At 34.8% G+C, this 25400-nt stretch overlaps 1 protein-coding gene across 3 annotated transcripts in view; it reads left to right on the forward strand.

The window, feature by feature from the left end:
• Positions 1-83: 83 nt before the first annotated feature.
• Positions 84-25400, forward strand: part of EPYC (epiphycan) — a 50298-nt gene continuing 24981 nt past the window's right edge. Inside the window, exon 1 of one of the 3 annotated variants that reach the window (XM_080580327.1) lies at positions 84-2881. In XM_080580327.1, coding sequence (XP_080436453.1) covers positions 2847-2881 — 35 coding nt within the window. In that variant the 5' untranslated portion in view covers positions 84-2846. Of the gene's footprint in view, positions 2882-14470; positions 14638-25106; positions 25178-25400 lie in introns of those variants that run through there. The other 2 variants (XM_080580328.1, XM_080580329.1) reach the window with 2 other exon arrangements.

Raw genomic sequence — 25400 nt, forward strand, 5'->3', positions numbered from 1 at the left:
TATTTGTATAGGAAGTGTATCAGTTTAAGCAAATACAACAAACTCAGAACAGTATTTAATTATCATATATATGCACATAACAACACTGGATTTTAGAGAAGTCCAAGTATTTAGATCACAGGAAATTCACAACTCACTAACAAGAGAGATATAAGCAAACATCTTTGATTTTCTTTTTCTTCTCAGTTAGTTTTTTTTTTTTTTTCCTAAGATAGTATACTGGAATTTCAATACGTCTCAAATATTTGACTCAACTATTCACTGGGACAGTATGACATTTTTGTTATTTCTGATAGTCAACATAATAGACTATCCATCAGTCATATTATTTCAGTCTTCTTGTATTTGTAGATAGAAGCAATTATTTGCTCTTCAACATCTTGCATCTATTTATAACATTTCAGGACTGGCCTCTGTAACAGACATTTTAAACTATGCATGTGGTATACTTTTTCTTTGAAGATAAAACATTTTCTTAAAAGTAGGTCTTTAAAAGTGTTGAGAATTGCAACTTTCAGAGTTTTTTTTTCTTGTCTGTTTTATTTTTTTTTCCAAAGGCCTTTCAGAGGCCTCAGGCCTTATTCTCCTCCAGTGCACTTCTGTATATAATCCAGTATAGAAACCCAGCATAGAAATAACCCCTTTTTCAGAAATCCTATTGTGAAAACCCTTATTGTTGCAGTTCATTTTATGTGATTTCTGGGAAACTTTTGCCCTTTTAGCAAAATATTTTCTGTTCCTCTATGTTCAACCTATATGAAAAAATACAGAAGATTTAAAAAGTCTCTACAGTATATATGCATGTTTACCTATGTTCTTTAATTTAGTAATAACATAGTAATTTATTTTTTGAAAAAAGAAACAATTTTGTGTGACAGTGTTACTAATTAAATTATAACAACTATCATCTGCTTGTACTTGGAAATTAATTTCTACTTACAACAAAGAACAAATATACATATTACAGTGTGGATATTTACAGGTATATATGCACATTATTAGCAGTCCTAATGGACAATATTGAAAAGCATCCCAAAGTTCCAGCCAAAGATTATGACACTTTAGGCACTATTTGGTTTTAAAACCAACTAACAAACAAAAAAGACTAACCCTTCTCCAAAGAGATGTCAAGATTATCTATTAGATAGATAATTTAATCTATTAGAACTAAAAACATTCAGGGACAATGGAATGTGATGGTACTGAGTTTTGTTGGTAGGGACATTATGTTTTCTATAATAAAATTGCTGTTAATGGTTGCTTTCCCTCAGCCGGTTGATATCAACAGATTTTTTTTCCAATTGATGATATGTGACTGTAAGGTGGATAGCCTTATGAATTCTTCAAAGGTCTTTGTCTTTAGAACAATCTTTGTGCATATGCAGATTGATCCTAAGGACTTGTAATTGGCAAATCCCAGTTAATCTCAATGAAGACAAAAGTTCATGATACTTCCTTGGACAAATTTATTAGGTTGAAGAGCTGTTGTTACCAACTGCTTTATGTCTTACATCTTTGATACAACCAGCTGACTTCACATCTGGGAACTGTGTAACAAAAAGAAAACCCCAAGTATCCTCATTTAGGATAATTTGTCCCATCTTGACTGCACTGCAGAATGAAAAATATCTATAGAATTAAATAATTCCATGTAAAATGAAAAATAGCTTTGTTACTGCACTGCTCTTCATAAGATAAATCAACCCTGGTTGGGGGTTGAGCAGTTTTATTGCATTCATAACTCTATTTGCAATGGTCTTGATGTTCTAAATATTCGGGGAAAGTTGGTGAAATTCCCTCTCAGATTACAATAACAGGCCTAAATCACATCATTTTTGAATCACATGACTGTATTCATGCTCAAATCTTTCTGCTATCACAGATGAATCAAACAATATAAAGGAAACGGGGAACTAAATGATGTAGGCTTTCAGCCACACCTCATCTAATTCATCTGTCATGCCAGAAGACTATAAATGAAACTGTAAAACACACTGTCCTTTTCCCTATGAAGAGGATCTCTAAAACAATGTAAAAAGCATCATTGTGCTTGCAAGTCTGATGTTAATTCTTCCTAATCCTCTAACTCTTACCACTGATATTTTATGGTTCAGAAAAAAATGCAGCCTCTTCCACTGCAAGGAGGGAGGAGCAGACCACTCATCTATCCAGTATGAATCCACAACTGCCGTCATAAAGTTGACATTTGTTTCACTTAATTACCAGAGTGCATTACAAACTGATTTGAATGGATTATCATGTAAAGAAGCATCTATGTTTAGAAGAGGTGCGTAAAGTATAATAAGTCAAGTCACCTTAATAACACTGCAGCTATGGTCAATAGCTAACCAAGCCACAAATACCTAGTGCTTTGCCAGAAATGCATATTAGGTATGAGTTAATTTTGAAATGATGACAGTTAACACAGATGTGCTAACACCTCAGCTCAGGGTATGCATGGTTGCGCTGTAAAGAAAAGCATAAAAGAAAAGTGAGAGGCTCAAGAAGTGAGAAGTACCCAGACATTTCTGACATATCTGCCAACTTGATTGAAGTTTGCATGATGAATTTATCAAAAGCCTGTATGTTTTTTTTAATGTAGCTGGCTCTGCGGAAATAAAAATCCTTTATAGATGCTGCCAGCATAGTTAAAAATAAATAAATAAATAAATAAATAAATAAATAAAACAGCTATGATTTGACCAGCTCCATAAACTTCTCTAGCATTTTCTGTTTCTTTCTCACTATTCCAAGCAGTTTGCTACTACTTTCTTCTTCGTCATTTTTAATGAAAAACACCACAACCACAATCATCTGAAGAGATCCCAGTGACCACAGAAGCTTGTATGAAGCTTGAAGGAAGAAATACAAGCAATAAGAGGTAAATTTTTTGAAGATGACTAGCAAGCTAATTTGCATGTTTGTGATTACAAATTCCAAGACATATCCAGTGTTACCCCTGCATTCAGGGTGCCTTGCTGCACCCAGATGGTTTCCAACTTTTGCCACATATACTTGCTCTCGTTTTTTCAGCCTAGAAGGTATATTTCCTAATATTGTACTGTAGTTAGTTACATTATCTGTCTGGAATTCTATTACTCTAACATATAAATTGCTATGTTGGGTGTTGAACTAATATCCCATTTCTGCAATGTGTGACAAAGAATCTTTGGCATTGTTGAAGTCAGTGAGTAAATATCTTCCTCTTCTCTGAAAGTCTCCTCCATAAGTTTTTTTTTTTTTTTTTTTTTTTTTTTTGCGTTCCCCAGAATCACTTATGCTTTTAAACAGGAAGGGTAAGTCTACATGGCAACACACTGTGTGAGTAATGATACGCAGGAGCATTGGTAGCCATTTCAGGTCAAGCATCTGAAGCATTATAACCCCATCTGCATAATATTCTGCCTTAGCTAATTTACTTTCTTCCTTATTAGTACAGTTAGCATTACTATCCTAAGCAAGCATATTCTATGCTTGCTCTGTCAGTGCTAGTTCAAACAAATCTATACTGCAATGAATTTTAAGAGTTTATCAGTACAGTTGTTTCTCACATCCTTGCACTGTTGCCAATAGCATGGATATTCTTGCTGTTTTTGTCTTGCTTTCTGTAGCACATATATTTGACCAGCCCATCTGCCTCTTGATCAGCTAGATACAGTATTGTTTCCTCAGTGTTTTTTAGGTTAAACATGTTTATGCATGCTGCAGTAGTGGCTGTTCTGATTTTCCCTGGTTCCTGGCAGCTCAGTCACATCTGTTTTTCTCTAGGGGAAGCACTTTCTTGACTGCTGCTCATGTTCCACTGCAGAGCAGCATGCCCTACCGCTCACAGTACTCACACCTCCTCCTACACACGTGCACGGACCCAGGCTGATGCTGTCATGCAGAGAGAGTATATCTGGAAATGTCATTTCCAAGGCTTTTTTCCCCCCCAGTCTTTTTCTTTTATAGGAAAAATTGTGAAGAAACTGGAATCACATCTTCCACAAACAAATCTGTTCCTAATTAGGGACTGGGGCAATAAAAGTCATATGTGGAATCAGCAAAGCTCAGTGAAAACAGGCTTTTCCAATAAAGCATTTATTCATGAAAATGCTCTATCAGTTTTTCTGGATTGTTAGTGAATTCATAAAAAATACACAAATAGTTTCAACCACAAGGAAAAAATATAACAGTGCTCATGCTTCTCAATAATCCTCTACTGAGACACTAAAATAGCACGTTAATGCCCTTCTCCAGGTAATGAAACCCTGGACTTTGTCTGAAATTCTACTCCTACTACTAGGAAGCTTATTCTCAAGAAGGTTGATCTCCTTGTGATTCTCTGCTTTGTTTCAGGACTTGAAATAATCCACTGAAACTCTACACTGGCAATGAGGATAGCCTTCATGGTATTATAGGATCTAGGTTCAAATCCAGGAAGTGGAGTATAGATTTTTTTCTCTGAGGAGGCTGTTTTGATTACCAGACAGGAGGTTCACTATTTTGTGAATCTGAACATTTGCTTTTTTTAACAGCTGGAACTACACCAATGGAAAAGGAATGATAGCAACCCTTCTAGACACAGCCCAGCAGCATGAAAAGCAGGAGCTACTCTGCTCGAATACACCTAAAATTCCTTGTCTGAGAAAGGGGCCAGGCACAGGACCCCTACAGCCCCTGTCTCTGACTTATTGGCCAAAAGTAGAAGCTGTTGGTGAAGCTTTTATCTGAGAATGAAAGTGTTTTGGACCCTTTAAAAAGCTAGTAATTTTTGTATTTGATCTCATTTGATGCAAGTTCCTAAACACTGATTTTAAAGTACAACATAAAAACGTGGTGCGAGGTTTATTTTTTAGTTCAACAAGGAAAAAAAAAAAGATGAAAAAGTTTAATTCTTAGTCAAATAAACATTTTTTATTGGTCTGACCATCAAACAAATCAAATGAAAGCAAAAAAAAATCTGTTCTCTAGACAGGATTTCTGTGCTTTCTTTTTTTCTTCCATAGTTATTTTTAACATTTTCTTTTTGTCTGAGATCCCATAAAAGACTTTTCAGGTGTTAAAGAACATTGAGAATGATTTCTAGCAGCAATATTATGCATGCTTCTTATTCTCCTCAAGGTGTTAATAAGAATCGTGCCCATATTTTCCTACTTCTGTGAGCTCTGCATACATATCCCCCTTTGTGTGCTGTTTCAACTTTCATTGATGTCAATGTTTGTGCAAGATGTCTGTGTTGGAAACTGAGTATTTCCAGGATTCAAGGTTGCCTGTGGTGCCTGTTTTTTCTGTATCTATATTTTGCTTCACTCTTCTGTTAAATACCCTCTCTTCCTTGCTGTGGACTGTCCATTATAAACATTACAAAGAATAATGTGAAGAGACCTTTTTTTCCTAACATTACCTTATACCTTTCTTACTCGAGCTGTCACAATGTTGTTGTACCCACAAGAAGGGCTTCTGTTCTTCAGGCATACAAGTTAGTTGCCCGCTGCTTCCTCCAAGCAGATCTCCTTTACAATTTGTGCTCTTGTCATAGGTGATGGATAAGAATAATAACTGTCTTTAGCAGAGATCCTCCACCTACCTCCTGAAGCCTTGGTAGCCCCTTATTCCAAGTTTAATATTATCTCTATACTGGGATTTTTCTCAGTGCTGGTATTATGAAGGATGGAGCACAGTAAGTCCCCTTGCTACTGGGCTGTGTCTAACATGGGCAAGCTGGGCTCATGGAGGAATGTCAACCTGTTGGTCTTGTGTCTGAAGAGCCCAAGGTGACTAGCAGCTCAGGGTTATGAATAAGTTGAATCAAGTGGTAGAAATCAAGGCAAGAAATTAGTTTATTTAACAGAAGAAGTCTCTTTTATCACACTCAGAGCAGAAAATAATCTAGTGGAAGACAGATAGAGACAAAGATGTAATTGGGTCAAACTGTCAGACTTACAAGTACATGTAATTACTTGTATAGGTGAAAAACAAGCAGACACAACAATTAGCTCTGCCTAGCAGAGAAACAACAATGATGAAAATAATAATAAAAATAATAATTTATCTCAAGCTCTAGGAGCTTGGAGGATCCTAATACTAAAGTTAAAAAGCCAACCTGATACATTCTGCTTGGCACATTACACCTCTATAACTACTCTATCAAATAAAAAATAAATAGAAAAGAAATAGAAAAGAAAAGAAAAAAGAAAAAAGAAAAAAGAAAAGAGAAGAAAAGAGAAGAAAAGAAAAGAAAAGAAAAGAAAAGAAAAGAAAAGAAAAGAAAAGAAAAGAAAAGAAAAGAAAAGAAAAGAAAAGAAAAGAAAAGAAAAGAAAAGAAAAGAAAAGAAAAGAAAAGAAAAGAAAAGAAAAGAAAAGAAAAGAAAAGAAAAGAAAAGAAAAGAAAAGAAAAGAAAAGAAAAGAAAAGAAAAGAAAAGAAAAAGAAAAGAAAAGAAAAGAAAAGAAAAGAAAAGAAAAGAAAGAAAAGAAAAGAAAAGAAAAGAAAAGAAAAGAAAAGAAAAAAGAAGAGAAGGAAGAGAAGAGAAGAGAGAAGAGAAGAGAAGAGAAGAGAAGAGAAGAGAAGAGAAGAGAAGAGAAGAGAAGAGAAGAGAAGAGAAGAGAAAGAAGAGAAGAGAAGAGAAGAGAAGAGAAGAGAAAGAAGAGAAGAGAAGAGAAGAGAAGAGAAGAGAAGAGAAAGAGAAGAGAAGAGAAGAGAAGAGAAGAGAAAAAAGAAAGAAAAGAAAAGAAAAGAAAAGAAAAGAAAAGAAAAGAAAAGAAAAGAAAAGAAAAGAAAAGAAAAGAAAAGAAAAGAAAAGAAAAGAAAAGAAAAGGAAAGAAAAGAAAAGAAAAGAAAAGAAAAGAAAAGAAAAGAAAGAATAGAAAAGAAAGAAAAGAAAAGAAAAGAAAAGAAAAGAAAAGAAAGAAAAGAAAAGAAAAGAAAAGAAAAGAAAAAAGAAAAAAGAAAAAAGAAAAAAGAAAAAAGAAAAGAAAAGCCTGGTATATGTATTGTGCTTTCTGTTAGCAGTTATACAGAGCCGTTCCTGGAAATACATTATCTTTTACAGTAGATCTTAATGTGTTAAGAAGAGGAAATTAGTAGACAACTCCACTACCTCATCTACATGAATATCAGCAAACAGTCACATTTAGGTGGAAGCTGTATACACTTTGGAGAGCAAATATACTTCTAAGGTAATTGCCTCACACTGTTTCATATTTCCTTCAAGGAGCTGCCCACACAGATTGAACCAGATTGTAGTTTAACCCAGTAAATCAAATCCTCTTGAGGTACACGTCACAATTCCCCATTCTTCCACAGTACTCAGCAAGTGTATCCAGATCCTTGAGCAAAAGCAATCCCACAGATTCCAAGACAGGAATAACCCAGTCTGTCTCTCCTAGCACGTTCTTTTTGTGCACTATGCAGGCTTACCACCTTTTACTGTATGTAGGGTTTTTGATTTGTTGGGACTAGCTCAAATGGCAGATTCCCTAGTGTTGACCAGGTGGTCTTTGCCAAATGTGTATCCCAATGCTGGAATGTCCCAGAACCCATTGCTCTCAGTGTAGTCTTTAACAGCTCATTTTATCGTTTGATTTTCATAGAGGCTGATGTATAATGAGGGATGTGATATACCCACTCTATGCTATGATCTTCGGTCCAAATGTCTATGAGGTTGTTTTGGAAATGAGTCCCCTTGCCTGACTTATTTCTTTATTGGGTGTCATGTCACTATAAGACTTGTTTTTCAAGAGCCAGATAGTGTTTGGGGTGGTGGCTTGGGACACAGGATATGTTTCCAGCCATCTGGCAGTTGTTTCCGCCATTGTAAGCACAAGGCACTCGCTTTGGCATGTTTGTGGGGATGTAATATAATCAATCTGCCAGGCCTCACCATATTGATATTTCAGCCATTCTCCTTCAAACCAGCAAGGTTTTAACTGCTTGTCTTGCTTGATTGCAACATGTTTCACAATCATGGATAACCTGTTCAATAGTGTCCATGGTCAAGCCCACCCCTCAATGATGCATCTATATGCCCATCTGTATATTGCATCTCTCCCTTGATGGCCTGAAGTGTCATGGGCCAGGGGTGAGTTTGTGGCATTTTTTTTTTCATACTGACCATTATGATCAGGTCTAAACAATCATCAATCAACTCTTCCAAGTCTACAGAAATTGTTTAAACATAACAGCTCAGACACAGACCAGCAATTATAAGTCTCACTGAAAGCTCAAGTAAACACCCTTTGTTAATAAATAAATAAATAAATAAATAATAAGTAAAATAAAAAACTCTCTTCTTTGAAAGCTGTTACTGTTTTCAAGGGAAATATGTCAAATGCTCTTACAGTTTTACAGTTTTCATTATCTTTTTTCATCATTTCAGAAAGCATTTCCAAAATAGTTTTGGTTAATTCATGTGCCTTATTTAAAAGAAAATAAACTTTGAGCAAGTGTATCTTATCACTAACAAACAATTTGAAATGTTTTAGATGAATCTTGTCTGTGAATATGTTAGAAGCAACATTTCACATTCAATATTTTCATCCCATTAAAATGAAAACACATAAAATTTATGTCCCTGCTTTGTGTATGTGTAGAGAGACATATTTTAATTTTAAGATTGGTTTGAAATTCAACAAAATATATGATGAACTGGGAATCACCTGAGCTAGTGAACTCAGTCTATTTGCTTGCTGGGAATGGAAATTCCTAGCCTTTCAAGAGAGTAAGCCCTCTGAACAAAATCTCTTATAAGAAAACTTCTGTCTGTCCCCTTTCAGTGGTAAGAACAGAGCAAAGAGCTGCAGAATTGTTTTGAAAGCTGAAACCATTTTCAGAAATGAAAATAAGTTAAAGAGGAAATACAAAGTGACATATCACTTTCCCAAAAAGTTCATAAACTGACAGTAGAAATGTATGTGATGTTGCACGATGAAGCTCATTCAAATGAATTTCTATAGCATACATTTGCTCTACAGAATTCCTACACTGATTTTAGGAAAGTTCCCCAAAAAGAAAGTAAAGGTAACTCCGAATTTAGTATATTACAGAAATAAATTAAAGTACAGGAAGCCTTCCTCTGAAGTAAGAACTGAAACCAAGTATTTTAAGTGAGTTATTTTTGATGGCTTTATGGCAGAATATGACAAAAAGAAAATCTTTTGGTAGAAGAAAAAAATTGTAGTGGAAAAAAAGCTGTCTGTTTATGGATAATTCTTAGAGATCTCTAAAATCTGTGCAGTTACTTCAACCATAGTTGGTAGCAGTATAACCAGTACTCCCAGTTATATGAAAAGGCTTTTGTTATGGCCGACTGTATTTGTTATGTATGTAAGAATATAACCACAACTTGAAAGGAAAGGAAAAAAAAAAAAAGTCAAATACTAGATGAGAGTGGATGAGAGAAATGAAAAAGAAGACTACGGAAGGAAAAGAAGAGAGGGTGTTTGAGAGAAGGAGAGCAACAGAGTGAGAAGGAAAATAAGATTATTTGGAACAGAAAGAAGCTTGAGAGATGCCAACTTGGGCATCCACTTTGCATAAAAATAAAAATAAAAAAGGGGGAAGGAGGCACAAAGAGCTCAGATGCTTTCTGGAATGACAACCAAGAGCCTGGAAGCTTGGAAGCTTCTTCTCCACAAGGACTTCTGTAGTGGTTCTGTGGTCTTTCCTAAAACCTGAGATTCACAATGTCTCAGTGTAGTCTATCTTTACTTCTTTTAGGAATTGGCAAGAGAGCAATAGCTTTCCGTAACAGTGTTTCATGCTTGCAATAATGTCTAAAGTTCTGTGACTAATATGTAATCCAACATTCGAGCCCTGTCCAAACACAAAGAAACTGTGCCGATTTGCAAATGGCACCCCTGAGCTTTCTTCAGATCATGCATTACTATATTCTGTGTATTGTTTCATGCTGATGTGGAATTGCCTTTTAGAATGAATTCCAGAAGGAATATGGTAATATGCCACAACTATGAATTTTGCTAAAGATTTGTTGGAAACCACAGGAGGAAGCAATGTCAGCTGGCAAATCAACTCTGCAGTGCTCTCAGGCTTAACCCTTATCCTGTAAACCATATGCTTCTCCATGTGCTTCATTTTATCAGCTTATGTTTCAGACACTGGCTGATACAAGATTCACGGTCTACTAATTTTCAGTGGCCCTCTAATGTTGTTTTTTATAGGAGTGCTTTGGCCCTTTAAATGCTTTCAGGTGCTGAATCAAGGCTCAGATGTACTACAAGCTCTAAAACAACATTTTGCTTCTTGCTGGTCTCTGCTTAACAACATGCAGTGGAAAACTCCTCATTTTTTTTCTAGGAATATCAAAAAAAAAAGTTTCATGTTGAAGGGGAAAAGTCAATGTTGGATGGCTACACAAAAAATGTCTAAAGAAGTTCTAGGTACAGTCGCAACATTAGTTAATGATAAAATTTGGGGCATCTCTACTCTTGTAAATGGTATAGCTTTGTAAATTTATCTTATTCATGAAAAGCAAATAATTGGGTAGTTAAGCTTGATTAATATGGATCAAATTCAAAATGAAATTTAGATTGCAGAATATCAGAAATCTCTCTCATAGATTTATTTATTTATTTATTTATTTATTTTCACTAGAGGACTGGTTAGCTTTCCTGATAAACATTTTTCAGGCTTTATTTATTTATTTATTTCTTAACAGTCAATAAACATATGTTCTAACATCTTTTAGGGTTTCAGGAATCTAAAAGTGAATTGCTTGTTACATGGATAGATGGAGTTTGGTATCAAATAGATTTCAGTCAACAGATGTACAGTGAGAACAGCACTGCTGTGAAATGGCCAAAACAGCAATAGCAACAAAAGTCATCTGTTCTGTCACCCTGGACTATGAAGTCAGTGAAGGAGTCATTCCCAGACAGTGAGCATGACCTTATGGGCTCTTATTAAAGCATGAAGGGAAAATAAAGGGATAAAAGGAAAATCATGTGAATTTCCCTAGGTCCCTTTCTCCTTTAGCAATATCTACAACTTTACTGAATTTCAGTGTCAAACAGGAGTGAAAAATTGAGAGGAATGGACTCGTCAGATCTCATATCAAACCCCTCTCTACCCACGGTATTACTTTTTGGCTCTGCCTTAATGCAACAGCATTTTTATTTCAATACTTAATCTAGTTAAGGGGAAAAAAAAATGTTCTGGATCATGCATTCTCTCTTACCATCTACAAATCTTACTGCCAGAATCCTACAGTGGTAGGGTTGTTCTTTGTGTCAGTAGCACATAATTGAGATATGCATATGCTCATTTCAGTATGTCGTTATCTAATTAACTATATGTCTAGTACACAAACTGCATACATATAAGACAAACTGTTGAGGAAAAGGAACAAAAATGAGTAAAAGATATTATGAAATGGAGGTTTTCATCAAACTGGTTCTACTTAGAGAGAAAAAAAAAAAAAAAAAAGCAGCAGCTTTAAACTATAATCAATGCTTCAAGCTATTCCTGGAATAATCCAAGAGAAATGAAATGAAAATGAGGTACATGAAAGCTTCTGGGTTTGCAATAGTAACAGCTGTGTCTCAAGAACCTGGGCAAAGGGGTTTGTTATTCAAATATGTCTGTTTTAAATAGCATTTTCAATTCAAGCATACATCACTCTCCATTAAAACAAAGAAAAAATCCAGGTTTATGCACACAGTACAAACTCTATATGATCTTCACTAGACAGTCTTATAATCAAACACCATGTAATTAGTGCAATAATTGAATGCCAAAAATATGTTGTGATTCTATTAAATGTACCCTTATGGATTTGTGAAAAAGAATAAATATTCTAGGACCAATGCCCATTTACCCTGTTCTGTTCCACATGAAGGAAATTATATTAAATCAACTGAATATCTGGAAAGAATTAAATCATCATCCCTTGTTGGCAAGCCTAAAGGAAAAAGCACAAGAAAGCAGTTTTATATAATAAAAGTTCTCATGTTTCATGGAGTAAAAGAGAAAAAAAAAAAAACAGTGCCAAAGGGAAAGGGGTTTTTGTTGCTTTTGGTTATTTTTCTTTTCAGATAATATATTATGGATTTCTCCTCTGTTCACTTTTATTATCTTTATTCAAAGTTGCAGACATAGTGCCCAAAGTTATTTAAATGAAAATAGTTCAAACTCTGTCACAGAAAGTCCTACAGGAGCAAACTTTTCTCACAAGCAGCTGGTATAGTGACAGTCATTGGCACTGCACAGTAGCAATCTAAACAGACTGGCCCCCTCAGCAGGACTCTTTTTAATGACAGAAATGTCTGGTTTTTTACTACTCTCATGGTCTGTTTAAAGTAGCATGCGGGCCAAAATCTGCCTTTGTTAATGGTCTTTCAGAGGTGTAAATGAAAACAAAGACTTTCTCCAACAGACCAAACTCACCACTGTCTTTAAATGATTTACCTCAGAGCTGTCTTTGGTTTAGTGCTGGAGTGTTACAAGTCTCATGGCATTGTGTTTTAATTTATATTTAGTTTTGGTATAAGATTCTTGTCTATTAGGTATTATAATTGAACTGCCATAAAATGTTCAAGTCCCAAATCTCATTTAATCTGCACTCTGATGTGATAATCTGTTGACTTTCACCAGCTAAGGCTGTGTCCTTCAGGTTTTACTAAGGAGAAGCCATAAACTATGAATGTTATAGATTACAGATGAGATGTACATATCTACATAACAGATAGTAACTTAAAATTCTAGTTGCTCACAGAAAATGAACAACTGGTGGCTCATCATCTCATTTCTGGTCTTTAGCAACTCCATCCATTCCTGGGACTCCTCTTACATCTCATGTCATTCTTCAGCAGGTTTTAGTGCTTCTCTCAGTCTCTTCTATGTCCTGCCAATCTCCCATTGCTCTTTTTTCATTAAATAAATCAATTTGTTCACACAGAGGTCTTTAACCTCTGTGGTGAGAATTCCCCGACCTTCTACTGAAGACTGCATTAAAGAAATCTCAATTTGAAATGGAAAAATATGGAACTTTTTATATTCCTTTTGTAATTCTCCACTGTGCTATATAAACTTGCTCCTTCCTGCTGTTCACTTCTCCCCATTCTTTTTTAGGGCCCCTCCTTTCTCCTGCTGTGATCTGAATTTTGTCACTATATCATGGAATCATAGAATCATAGAATATCCAAGTTGGAATGGACCCACAAGGATCATCGAGTCCAACTCCTGGGTCCCCAAAGGACCACCCAAAAAATCATATCATGTGTCTGAGAGTGTTGTCCAAATGCTTCTTGAACTCTGGCATGCCATATTATTTCCTATGTTTCTTGAACTATTACTCTTATGCATAAATTGTGTAAGGATCTTTGTAAAGCTCCTTATTAGAATATCTTCCTTCTGGTCTCCCTGACAGATTTATTTTTTTTTTCTCCCTTCTGTCTCTTGACACACATGGTCATTTGCATGTCCTCATACAGTAAAAATCTAGAGTTTCAAATCACCTTCCTTGCCTATCATTTTGAATACATCACACTATATTTGATTATTTTTACTGACTCCCTTTTCCTAGTTGATAAAATTCAAGATTCTGATCTTCAGGTAGGGCTAATTTATTTGAACCAAAAGCCTCAGCTACTTGCTATCACATGATTGAATTCGTATATTTCTGTGATTCTATGCTAAAAACTAGGAAAGATTATTATCTTGTGTTTCACTGGACAGTTCCTTCATAACCTGTTTCTCTTACAGTTAGAAAACTTTGACGTTTCCACCTGAATTTAAACATGGCTTATGTAGGCTCATTTGCTGTGGTGCTAGCTTTTTTTTTTTTTTTTTTCCCTAGTTATTTACAGTGAATCCTCTGACTACCAAAAAGAATCAGCAAAATAGCTGTGGGCATCTGGGCAAACAGCACTGTAATCACCACATTGCTCATCAAAGGACAGAAACAGAAAGAAAGCACAATTTGTACAATGAAATTTAACACTGTTTCCCTTGTGCTTGCATGGAGAATTTTCCTCTGCACCAGAGTTGGAATAATTCCCTCGGTCTAAAGCTGGATGAATCTGGATTAATCTGGGTTTCCTGACTTCAGGAAACTTGCACAAGCTGAAACTTCCCCATGAATGATTCCTTTACGCATTCATCAGCACAGCTTTTTGTGAAAACAGAACATTACTAATCTTGAAACAGCACTGAGAGCCACTACCTCTGCAGTTACTTTGAACCCTAAATTATTTCTTTCCCCTTCCATGTCTAATCCAGAGCTTGTGCATTTTCCCAACACTTGGCACACTTGCTTAGATGTGTTGCTTAAGTTCAGGTTTGTCTCTTTTAGACAAAAGACAGTACTAAAATTCCTGAATTTTAGCTGTGTTGGTTATGCTAGATAAAAGGTCATTCATCAGTTAATCTGGATCCTGCTTCTGTTAATGGTAACACAGAGATGACAGAGCTCATGCAGCTAAGACCACATGGTAACTTGTTGCAGATGGTGGGCTGAGCAACTACTGATTGAAGTTTAATTTTAAGCAATGAGAGTCAATGACACGTTGTGCATGCAATGAAACAAAACAAACAAACAAAAGCCCCTAAAAAGACAATCCTGTAAATCAAACTTCTAAAAGACTTTTGATTGCACAAACTTGAAGTTCTGTCAAGCTACTGGGATCCCATATGTGCATGGGTAAGTCTGTAAGAATCTCTGTGTGGCGCATAAATCAAAATAGACTTTTGGAAAATGCCACATACGTTTCAAATAGAAAGTGAAAAGCAATGTTTTCATACATCTGTTCAACCAAAAAATAACCAAAAATATTAATGTAGTGTGTGGGGTTTTTTTTATTTTTTTTTGGGGGGGGGGGGTGGAAGGAATATTTGCCTTTAAACGTATGACTAATACCTGACCTTTAAAATGATAGAGAAATTCAAAAGTCAGTCTTCAACCAATATTAGTTTCTTTTACTGCCATGCTAATAGAAATCTGCACTTTTGCTGAACTGTTATCTGGGCTGATATTTCTGCAAATATATTTTTAAGATGTCTTCCAAATATTTAATTAATAGAAACAGAGGTCTGACTAACATATTTCTTCTTGTTTACAGCTACATTATTTTGCAGATAATTGATAAATCCCCATGCTAATTCTAACAGCTAAAGAAAATTAATATTTTCCTTAGAGTCTATGAGAAAAATCTTGTGTGATACACTAAATTCTCACATTCTTTGTGCATTAGTGTCTCACAGGACATGTTCCCAAGTCTGCTCAGAAAACAAACAGTTTAAAACAGAAATTAAAAAAACAAATAAACAGAAATATTGGCTGAAGGGTGGTGCGTCTCTCATTTGCAGTGCCAGAGGTCCTGGAGTCAGGCTGTGGCTAACCGCATCACAGCCTGGCTATGTCTGTCTCATTTTGCACAGTCGGCTCAGTTGCTTCTGACCTGCACTCCCAGCCACAGCATCCACCTCCCATGCTCCCCACTGGCCACTGCCATGCCTCCTCCTGTACCTCTCAACCCAGCCGCCTGGCTGCTGTCAGCTGGGACCAGGTACCCAAAAGCAGATGAGAACCTGCAACTCTTTGCTATAGTCTGAGCGGATCATCAAGCAGGACCCATGGTTTTTCTGAAGCTCTATGAGGAAATACATCTTTGGTTACAGCCTGGTCAGTCCCCCATCAAATGATGTAATGCAGGTGTGGATATATCCATTGTGTCACTCAAGCCACCTGCACACATCTGTCAATCAGGATGGTCTTGTCTCTGTCCACAAACCAACCTGTGAATACTGTCATTTGCTAGGGAGAGCTGTAAGGAGGGCTACTAAAGCTGGTGTATCCCCTTGCTTCCCCTGTTCCCTCTTCCTGGTGCTGTGGGCCATCCCAGGGACCATGGAGGGGAAACTCTTCCCTTTCTCTACAGACTGCCTAAAACTCCTAAAAAAAGGAAAAAGAAAGTTAGGAAAAAGAAAGAAGAAGAAGAAAAAAAAAAGACACTTGTTAAAAAGTTGAAAAACCTACTACGTGAAAACACGTCATTTCAAAATGAACCAACCAAACAAAATCCTTTCCTTAATGTTAGAATAATGAGAAGAAAATAAATTGTAGACAGTCAACTGGCAGTAATCAAAACTGATGAAAATCAGCTCAGCTCTGGAAATAGTGACAAGTCTGTTTTTCTACAGTCACTTTCAACTATCACTTGCAACTGTAGTTTACAAGGTAGATAAACTTCAATTAAATTATCAAATTCATTAGAAAGAAAATCTGTCATTCTGGCCTGCATGTTTTTAAAAAGTCTACAAGTAAGGTCATAATTTTAACATTTTATGAAATCCTATGAAAAATACTAAAATATTATCCATATATTATTTCTGGCTTTTAGAATAACTTAAAAAAATAACTTTTAAAACTAAAATATTTGTTGTTGTTGTTGTTTATTTTTTGTGTATATCTGATAGTTGGGGGAGAAAAAGGGAGCTGTGTTAATTTTTGTGTGCCAGCTCTATAATAAACTTTTTTTTTTTCCCCCACCATTTTCTTCTTCCAAGGGAAGACAGTCTTTTGTTCAGCCCTTGTTTCCATAAGAGAATAAGTGAATGAATGTATTTCCCAAATACCAGACTGGAGCAATGGATGTTAATGTCAGTAGAGCTTCCCCTGAGATTGATGACATCAGAGCCTCTAGCTAGGTGACTACTAGAAGAAGCAATTAAAAGGAAACAAAATGCAAAAATGCCATTGAAGTATGCAGCTGAGATTATGATAACATGGACGTCATCTGCATGGCTGACACACTGGTGCCTGAGCATAGTACAGTCATGACTGGTTTATACATTGCTTTTTTAATCCCTAAGTTATGTTCTGCAAGTTAGAGTAATTATATTTTATTATATGACTATACACAGGATTTACTTGCTAGTGAATTGTTCTGATGTAAAATTTGAGATACTACAAGTAATTAATACTCATGCATTTTCCAGCAAATTCAGTGAAAGCAGAGATTATTTTCATGTTACAAGCATAGAGTTACATAACTGCATTCAAATGCAAACAATCATTCTATTCTACTTTCAAGCATTTTTTGAATATTTTAGAAGCATATTTACAATTTCATATTCAAATGTCATAGGAAAAGGGGTTAAATTTATGCTAATCAGGGGAAAACACTTTTATTCAATGTTCTCAATTTCAAATTTGCTCAGGATATTGAGGACAATATGACACCCATTCTGCTACATAAAATCTTTTACACTCTTTATACATTACTTAAGTACAGTATGGTAGTTTTTGCCATTTCTTTTGAATAAATGGTAAATCAACATATAATACATAATACAAATACATAATACAAAGCCTCTTCTCTACTGAAATCCAAATCTCTCTCTTATTGAGCCTTGTTTCTGGTTTATTTTTCCATCCCAAGCAAAACATTATGCATCTTTTAGTGATAAATATGATAACCCAACTCTGAACTGTACTTGTTTAGCCAAGCAAAAACATTCTAAAGTTTTCCATCTCTGTGGCCAGAAACAGACTTTTCCTGAAAGGGTCTAACACCACCAGTCCACAGGCTGGGCTGGAATAGCAGACAATAGCTTGGATGTTAATAAAAACCATTCTGCTACACCACATGCTTGCATACTCAGCAGTGCTATCTTATGTTCAGCTATGATTAAAGAAAGAACAGAGATTCCTTTCCCAACCCCTCCTCAAAACTGATGAAAATTATACCTCTTAAAGAGCAAACTGTAAGTTTGGTTTTAGAAGAATGGCAGTCTATCTAATGTGAATGGAATATAACCCAAGTATGTCAGTCTGAAGCTCTGACTCCAGCCTTTGGGTTCAGCAGGCATTCCTGAGACTGTTTTCATTAGTGAACTATGGTATACCCTGCATATGTCTGTGTGCTTACATGTAACTGATAGAGAAACTAAGCACAACAAGCACTTTTGTCGTCACCTAAATAATTTCAAAAGCACAAAGAGATTAGTAACAGGTAAAAAATAATAAAAAAGAAGACCCATTATGATTTCTCCAGCAGTCTTCAGAAAATGCATCTCTCCACCTCTCTTCTCAAAGTTTCCATGGTGCACAGAAGAAAATTATCTTAAGCACCAATCTCAATATAGATTGCATTTCAGCATTACTAGCCAGTTGTGTCCAAGCTCAAATTATTAAATATCCTGAAAAAACATATATTATCTTGAGACTTGTGAGTCAAATAAGTGGAAGAAGTGCAAGGTACATAATTTATCATAAAGGTTATTTCAGACCTGCTTTGGCTGAGTTTGAATAATCAGAGTTCTCTGATTTCTAAGTGCTTTTCTAAGCTAATCATATGGTTTATTCATATATAATATACAGTAATAATCTGACAAGCTTTTCATCTCCTTGAAAAATTATAGCATACAGAAAGATGGAATAGCACATTGTGATGGATTTAATTTATGGGCTAATTATACAAACAAATGTCAAAAGGGTAAAATTGGAAATGGAATTAAGGATAATCTTTGAATTGTACAGGAGAGTAATGCAAGCAAGATGAATTAAAGATGATGAAAGCTAATAGGTTTTAGATCATGCTTATAGTTTGCAAGAACATTTAATGATTTTGGAATTAGATATTGCAAGTTCTAAATCATCCTTTCCAAAAGAAAAGTGTGAACCATTCATTCCTGTCATTGTAACTATGGATTTAGTGTTTAATTTTACAGTAAATGTGCATAGTCCCTGTTAAAGCCTGTTTATAACTAGGAAATTCTAGGTCTGAATAGATATGATCTTTACATGTGCAATAAAACAATATTCTGGGTTCTCATTTAGAAAAGCATCATAGTTTGGCAGACTAGACTGCATGAAAATATTCAGAGACATAACTAATAACAATCAATGCTAGCCATATCTGGTATACATGTGACAACTTTTAAATAGACAAGATATTTTTATTTTTATGGAAGTTATGTAAAAAGGGGGAAAAAAAAAAAAAAAGAAAAAAACAACAGGACAGGCTGTACAAAATAGTGAAAATTAATGTTTGAATGACAGGAAGAAGGTTCTTATACTACATGATCTGACACTTTAATCTGCCTACATCAACCACAGAATTAAGAGATGACAATAAAAGTAACTTCAAAGGAAGAGAATAGCAACTTCCATAGAGCATGTAAGTTGAAAGAAAATTTGAATCAAATTTTGACCAAAGATCAGGAATACTGAAGTGAGAAATAATGCATTTAAGTTGATACATATGTAATGGGTATTTAGTTGTATCTATGACTCATTAAAAAGCTATTTACTTTCCTGCATTCACTGTTTATGCAGAAATAATTAAAACTAAACAGGACTTTACTAGCAAAAACAATTGTAGCTATCTTACATTTTATGTTTAACTCTATTTTCCCTCATGTTTATGGTGATTTCCACAAGGGATGAAACAGTTGGAGCACTCTAAATCCTTCTTTTGTACTCTGTTTAACTTTGATGAGCAAAATGGAAATGCTAATCCCTTCTGCAGACACATGATTTCCTTCCTTTCTACTTCTCTCTGAGACATTTGTTTTTCTGTGCTCCAGCCTTTGTTCCCTAGTCCCAGTGAGGTTCATATGATGCACTCCTTTTCCCCGGGTCCTAGGGTGAATGAGGTTCCACAATCCAGCAATTCATGAAATTCAAGTGATACTGAGACAGACAAAGGATGTGTCAAAACAGCTTCCTACCTCTCCATCCTCCCCCTATGCCTTTGGAACAAACAAACAAAAAGGACAGACAGGGTGTTCAAAATGTCAGAAGTGAACACTCAAAAAGAAACTGGGCTGAATTTTAGCTCTGCCTTTGATTGCAGCTAGCTTCAATGATTCCAGGATTTCATGCTGTGGTCTCCCTTTGATATATATAATTCTGACCACATATTTAGAATTGGGATATAAACAACAAACAAATATTCAGCAAATAAAAATGTCATATACCAAGAACAAGCTGAGGAAAACATTTGTTTGGACATGAAGCAGACTGTCTAGTACAGTATGCACCTTAGTAAAATTCTTCATGAACACTCAGTGGAAACAAAATGTAGTGCCAAATACTACTTTCATTTAGAAAATTAAAACCTGTCCAATTGGATTTTGTTGAGGTATATATAAGCAGGTTAGAGGGCGTTGGTTGAGAAATCATATTATAAATTTTAAAAGATATTTTTTTAAGTTCACAATAATAGCTGTCTTTCCAAATAATCTGGAGTGTATGTAGAAGGAATTACACCAACTTTATGGTCTCTTCTCTATAAAGAAATTAAAGAGAACAAGCAATCACTGGGGGCATTTTATTAATAAAGGGTACCCTTTATGTGCTACCAAATAATCTGAAACCTGACATAAATATGTAACAGTTTACAGCCTTTTTAAAAAGAATGAGAAGTTCAAAAATAAAATTTAATATATAAATCAGTAACTAAAGTGATACACTGTGTAATATTTTATTACTTCAATCATTACTTCTCTTCTAGTATATGAAAAATAAGCTACATATTAGACAGAACTTTTAGGGAAATAATGCAAATTTGTGGTGTTTTTGTTTTTGTTTTTGTTTTTAAGAAGAAACTGTATAGGTTTAAATATACAAAGAATCTGCCAAAGAGATCAATTTTAAAGTTTAAGACTAATGTTTTCCATATCCACTGAGGTGACATACTTGTAACTTTATTCAGAAAAGATGGCTCTTGCCTTTGCTTGGCTACCCTATAGACTTTGTCGTAGACCCAGTGCTTAACATCAATTCAACCTGATTTTTTTTTTCTTTTTTCTTTTTTTTTTTTCTGCTTTCTTTTGTAAGGGCCATACGGTCCCTTCCTTATACTAATGTTAATGTTAGCAATCTAGTGCTAATGTTAACATGCTAATGTTACCTGCCTTTTGGTCACTTGACATAGCGTATTCTGTGAAATTAATGTCTATGGACCTTCCACACATGAGTAAAACACAAATGTCTCCCTTGACATAACCAAGCATGTACTTACCACATAATGCAAGTGACCCAGATTTGTTCATGTGGCTGATGCACTTCTGATCACAGAAGATGATCATGGAAGAGGCAAGGGAAAACCAATATGTCTTTTTGAGAGACTGTGTATCCTATGCAGTTGAAGTTACTGTCATTGTGAGCACTCATGTAATTCCCCTCCTGTATGTAGACTAGTCCCTGGCCCAAAATAAGGTGGCCTTTCAATTTAATACAATTGTTTTATATGAAGGTACATAAACATCTTCGTTGACTGCTCTTACTCTATTGTTTCATACCAGAAGTATCTGTCAGGTACTAAGTAGAAGCAATCGAATGACTCATTCTGGGACTCTTGTGTCTCTCTTTCCAAAGCTGGACAATATCTTTCCCTCCTTGTTTAAAATCAGCAAAAGATTTTGTCAGAATTGAAGTAACAGACTAAAGATCTGTACTTTTGTCTAGGCTGGCAGACTGAAAACATGATGATAGGGAATCTTAGTACCATAGATAAAATCTATTTCAGAGGGACAGATAGGATTTTTCATTCCATGGAAAAGCTATTATTTTTTCCCACACATTCTTCATTATCACAAGTTTCTGGGGATGAATCTGTGAGGCCTAAAGCAAAACAAAGAAAAAAAAATGCATATCTATTAAATGGATGCTGACAGTCTGAATCAAAGGCTCAGTGCTTTATAATCAAGGTTTTGGAAAAACAAGAGTAGGACAACCCTGAGGCTTTGGCACTGAGTTCAAGAACACAGTTAGAAGTCATTGCACCTCCAAGAGCTGGGAGAAATGAAATGGAAACAAAGTAGGTCTCAAAAAAACAATGGAATAAATTAATTCATTTAGCATTGCCAGCAATTATACAATGGGAATGCATTTTAGCTAGGAATGTGTTAGGCAATGACCACAGCTGGATATGCTTCTAGCTCAAGTCATGCTTCAAAAACCACTGAATGGAATGGAACTCTCCATTAACTTTAGTGAGCTTTTAATTAAGCCCAAGTTACTAAGTCAGACAGAAAGATTTAGAGGCAATTGGGTAAGTTTGCAAGACAGTAACTTAAACTGCACAATGAGGTCAGAGGATCTGGAGAAAAAAAAAATGTCTCTGAAGCAACTAATTAAAGGACATGTGAAGATCAATCCCAAACGTCCTTTAGTTAGACTCAGGAATTTCATTATCTTCTGTGACAACAGGAATCAGAAATCACCAGGCAGTGATCTGAATCAATAGATATGCCACTCAGTCTCCAAATATTGGTTCTTTAAATCTTAAAATGTGTTCCTCCTGAAAAACAGAATAAAACTTTTTTTTTCTTTGATCCTTTTATTTTAATTTGCCAAATTTGAAAAAAAAAAAAAACAAAAATTTGCAAAATATCAATTTACAACATTTATTAGCCACATAAGACATCATGCTCAGAACTTTGCATATGGTTTGTATAAAATGTCACCCTTTTAAAGTGTTTCTATTACTATAACAAAAAGTAATAGTAATAACAGTATTTATAAGTTAACATTTACCTTTAATTCAATTTATTTCCTTATTTGAATCCTCGTTTCTAGAAAAAACAAGACCAGCAAAACATATTGAAGTGTGATAGGAATACAGTAAGACATGAAAATCAAGATTAAGATCCAGAGCCAAAGTGGTTTGAACTTTATTGTTTTTATTATTATTATTACTACTACTACTACTACTACTACTAATAATAATAATAATTATTATTATTATTATTATTATTAATAATAATAAAGCTATAGACCAAAAGATGTAAAAGTTTCGGGCCCGGGAAACCTATGTCAAAATCTACTTTGCTGTGTAAGGGTTGGAGAAAAAAACATTAATATAGACCTGAATTTGCTTTAGGTAAGGTAATTTTTCTTCAGCAAAAAATGTAAGATTGGAGTCTTTTGTACAAGAGCAATCAATGAACACTCAGCCTATACAGTTAATATATTTTGCAAATGAAAAAGACAAATTGAAAGTGAGCATTTAAAAAGTAAATCTTTTTTATACTTTTAGCGTTTTATTTGTTGCTGTACTTCATCATTTAAAAGATTTACTTTCTAAATGCTGGATCTCAATATGTCTTTTTCATTTACAAAATACATCCTGTCCATGTGCAGAAGCATAAAAATTGCCAGTCATAAGAAGATGAAATGATGCATTTTACTGCAGAAGGTATAACTATTTACTTTGTTGCCAGGAAGGAATATACATCAGCTTTGAAAGCAACTTGGTCATTAACTTCAGGAGTAAACTACAGTACCTTTAGTTCAAGGCTATTGACATGAAGAAAAATAACAACAGGACACAGTAGTGTGATGCTCCTGCAATACTTATTACAGGAAAGATTGTGAAGAAGGAAATGAAAAATATCTGATTTAATGACTTGAAGCCCAACTTTTTATAGAATCATGTAATGATGAATCTTTCTGTCATCCAGGAGTAATCATAGTATTATAAGGTACTGCAGACTTGGCTCAATTGACAAAACAACAAATGAATACCTAGTGCCATTTCACATGGCCTAAAATATCACAGCCTCTGTAATTATCTGCTTACAGAGGTGTTACTCTTCTACAGATTCTTTGACCTATCTGCTAAACCATTCACATGTCTCAGATTGCCTAGACTAGCATTAGAAGTTTGATGTTGGACATTCAAATTATTGAGAAATGGCTTAAAATTTTAATCATGTTTTCTGTGCCTCACACAAATTTGGGCTTTCAGGTTGGTCTTCTTATTTGAAAAATATATATGTATATATGGGGAAAATTATATAAAGCAAAGGCAATCAGGTTTCCTTAGTACATTGGAATCTTCTACATTACCATTACATTCCTCCATAGATAAGCAATGTCTTCTGGCTTTTCTGAACTGCTAGTATAGGATATTGATAGCATTAGGGGGTACATTTAAAAGAAGAAATGGAGGAATGATGAAAAACTTCAGATGAATGGTTGTATGTTGTACAAATTAACAGTAATACAAAAGAAAGCACAGAATCAAGCAGTAAGAGATAATATATAAAATACAAGCAATATAGAAAAGATAGATAGCTTGACTTCTGCTAACATTGTAAGGCCTACCCTGGTGTAATAAAGTGCATGCTACTACAACACATACTTATTATTTGCAGTATATTATAGCTGTTCATACCAATTAAGGAAGTGTTATTTTCCCTTCAGAATAAAAAACGTACTGGAAAGAGTAGATCATGTAAGTATTGCCTCAGAAGTACTTAGAAAAGAAAGAAAGAAAAAAAAAGAAAGAAAGAAAGAAGTACCTCTAAATACATATTACCAGCAGCATATGGAAATACATTAAACTATCATATTTAAAAAACTGTCATAAATATATATATATATTTCATGCTTGATTCAGTTTGTTCAAGTCTTAATTTTGGAAGTTGGAAAATGTATATTTTTAGATGATCAGGACACCCAAAAGATTGTTTCTGGAATGCAATTAAGAGTGTTATTTTTACTATTTTAAGTAACAGTGTGTTTTTCTGCTAGTTAACAAAAGGCTAAATGTCAGCCTTGATGAAACTACCATATATTCATGAAAATTAATTTGGGAATTGTCTCAAAGTCTCAAAGTTCTGTATTGATTTTCTTACCACTTGGTTACATTCCTTTTTACTGCCAGTTTTATCCTGTGCTTATTGTTTACCTCTGCATACTGAGACTGCAATAAAGAAACTAACTGTAAATATCTACAGTTCTTCTTTGTCTAAGCATTTTATTGCAAACTTGTTAACGTATTAAAACATCCATCTATTCTGAGCGCTGATCATACATTGCACATATGTTCTTCATCCTTCCTGTTATTACAGAATCTATAATGGATGAAAATGGACGAAATAAAAACAAACAAACAAAAAATATTTATTCTTTTTAGTCAGGTTTATGAAGATACTGGTAGGAGCAGTGAGAAATTTTAGTGGAAGAGGTAAAAATCTATGATGTGAAATAAATGTTATTTGCATACAATAAATCTTTGTTTGACCTCGCTAAAATTCAATTCTGCAGAATTAAATAGAAAGGTGTTTAAAGCCTGAGAAACTATCTGGGCTGAGGTCCCCAGTTGAGGGTAGAAGCTGTACCACCTCCCACAACCCCAGAATGCCACTGTTATTGGTCAGGGTCTAATACCTCTGGCTCTGCATTCTGAGTAACTCCATGTCATTTGAGAGATTGGAAGCAAAAGGTAAGTTTTGGTACTTCTTTCTTAGAACAGTTAATTGGATTTTTAAGTTTGGAAATAATTTTATAGTATTTGTTTGATTTTATCATGTAAAAGATTCAAATGCTGCAGACTGAGGAGACTATTTGTTTTTCCCTGGATATGTCTTAGTTCCTTCCTGTGAGGAAGGAACACAATCTTCTTCAAAATATTTGATCTTACAGCTACTGCAGATGCCAATATCATT

Source organism: Anser brachyrhynchus (assembly GCF_964034855.1).
Source record: "Anser brachyrhynchus genome assembly, chromosome: 1".
Classification (NCBI taxonomy): domain Eukaryota; kingdom Metazoa; phylum Chordata; class Aves; order Anseriformes; family Anatidae; genus Anser; species Anser brachyrhynchus.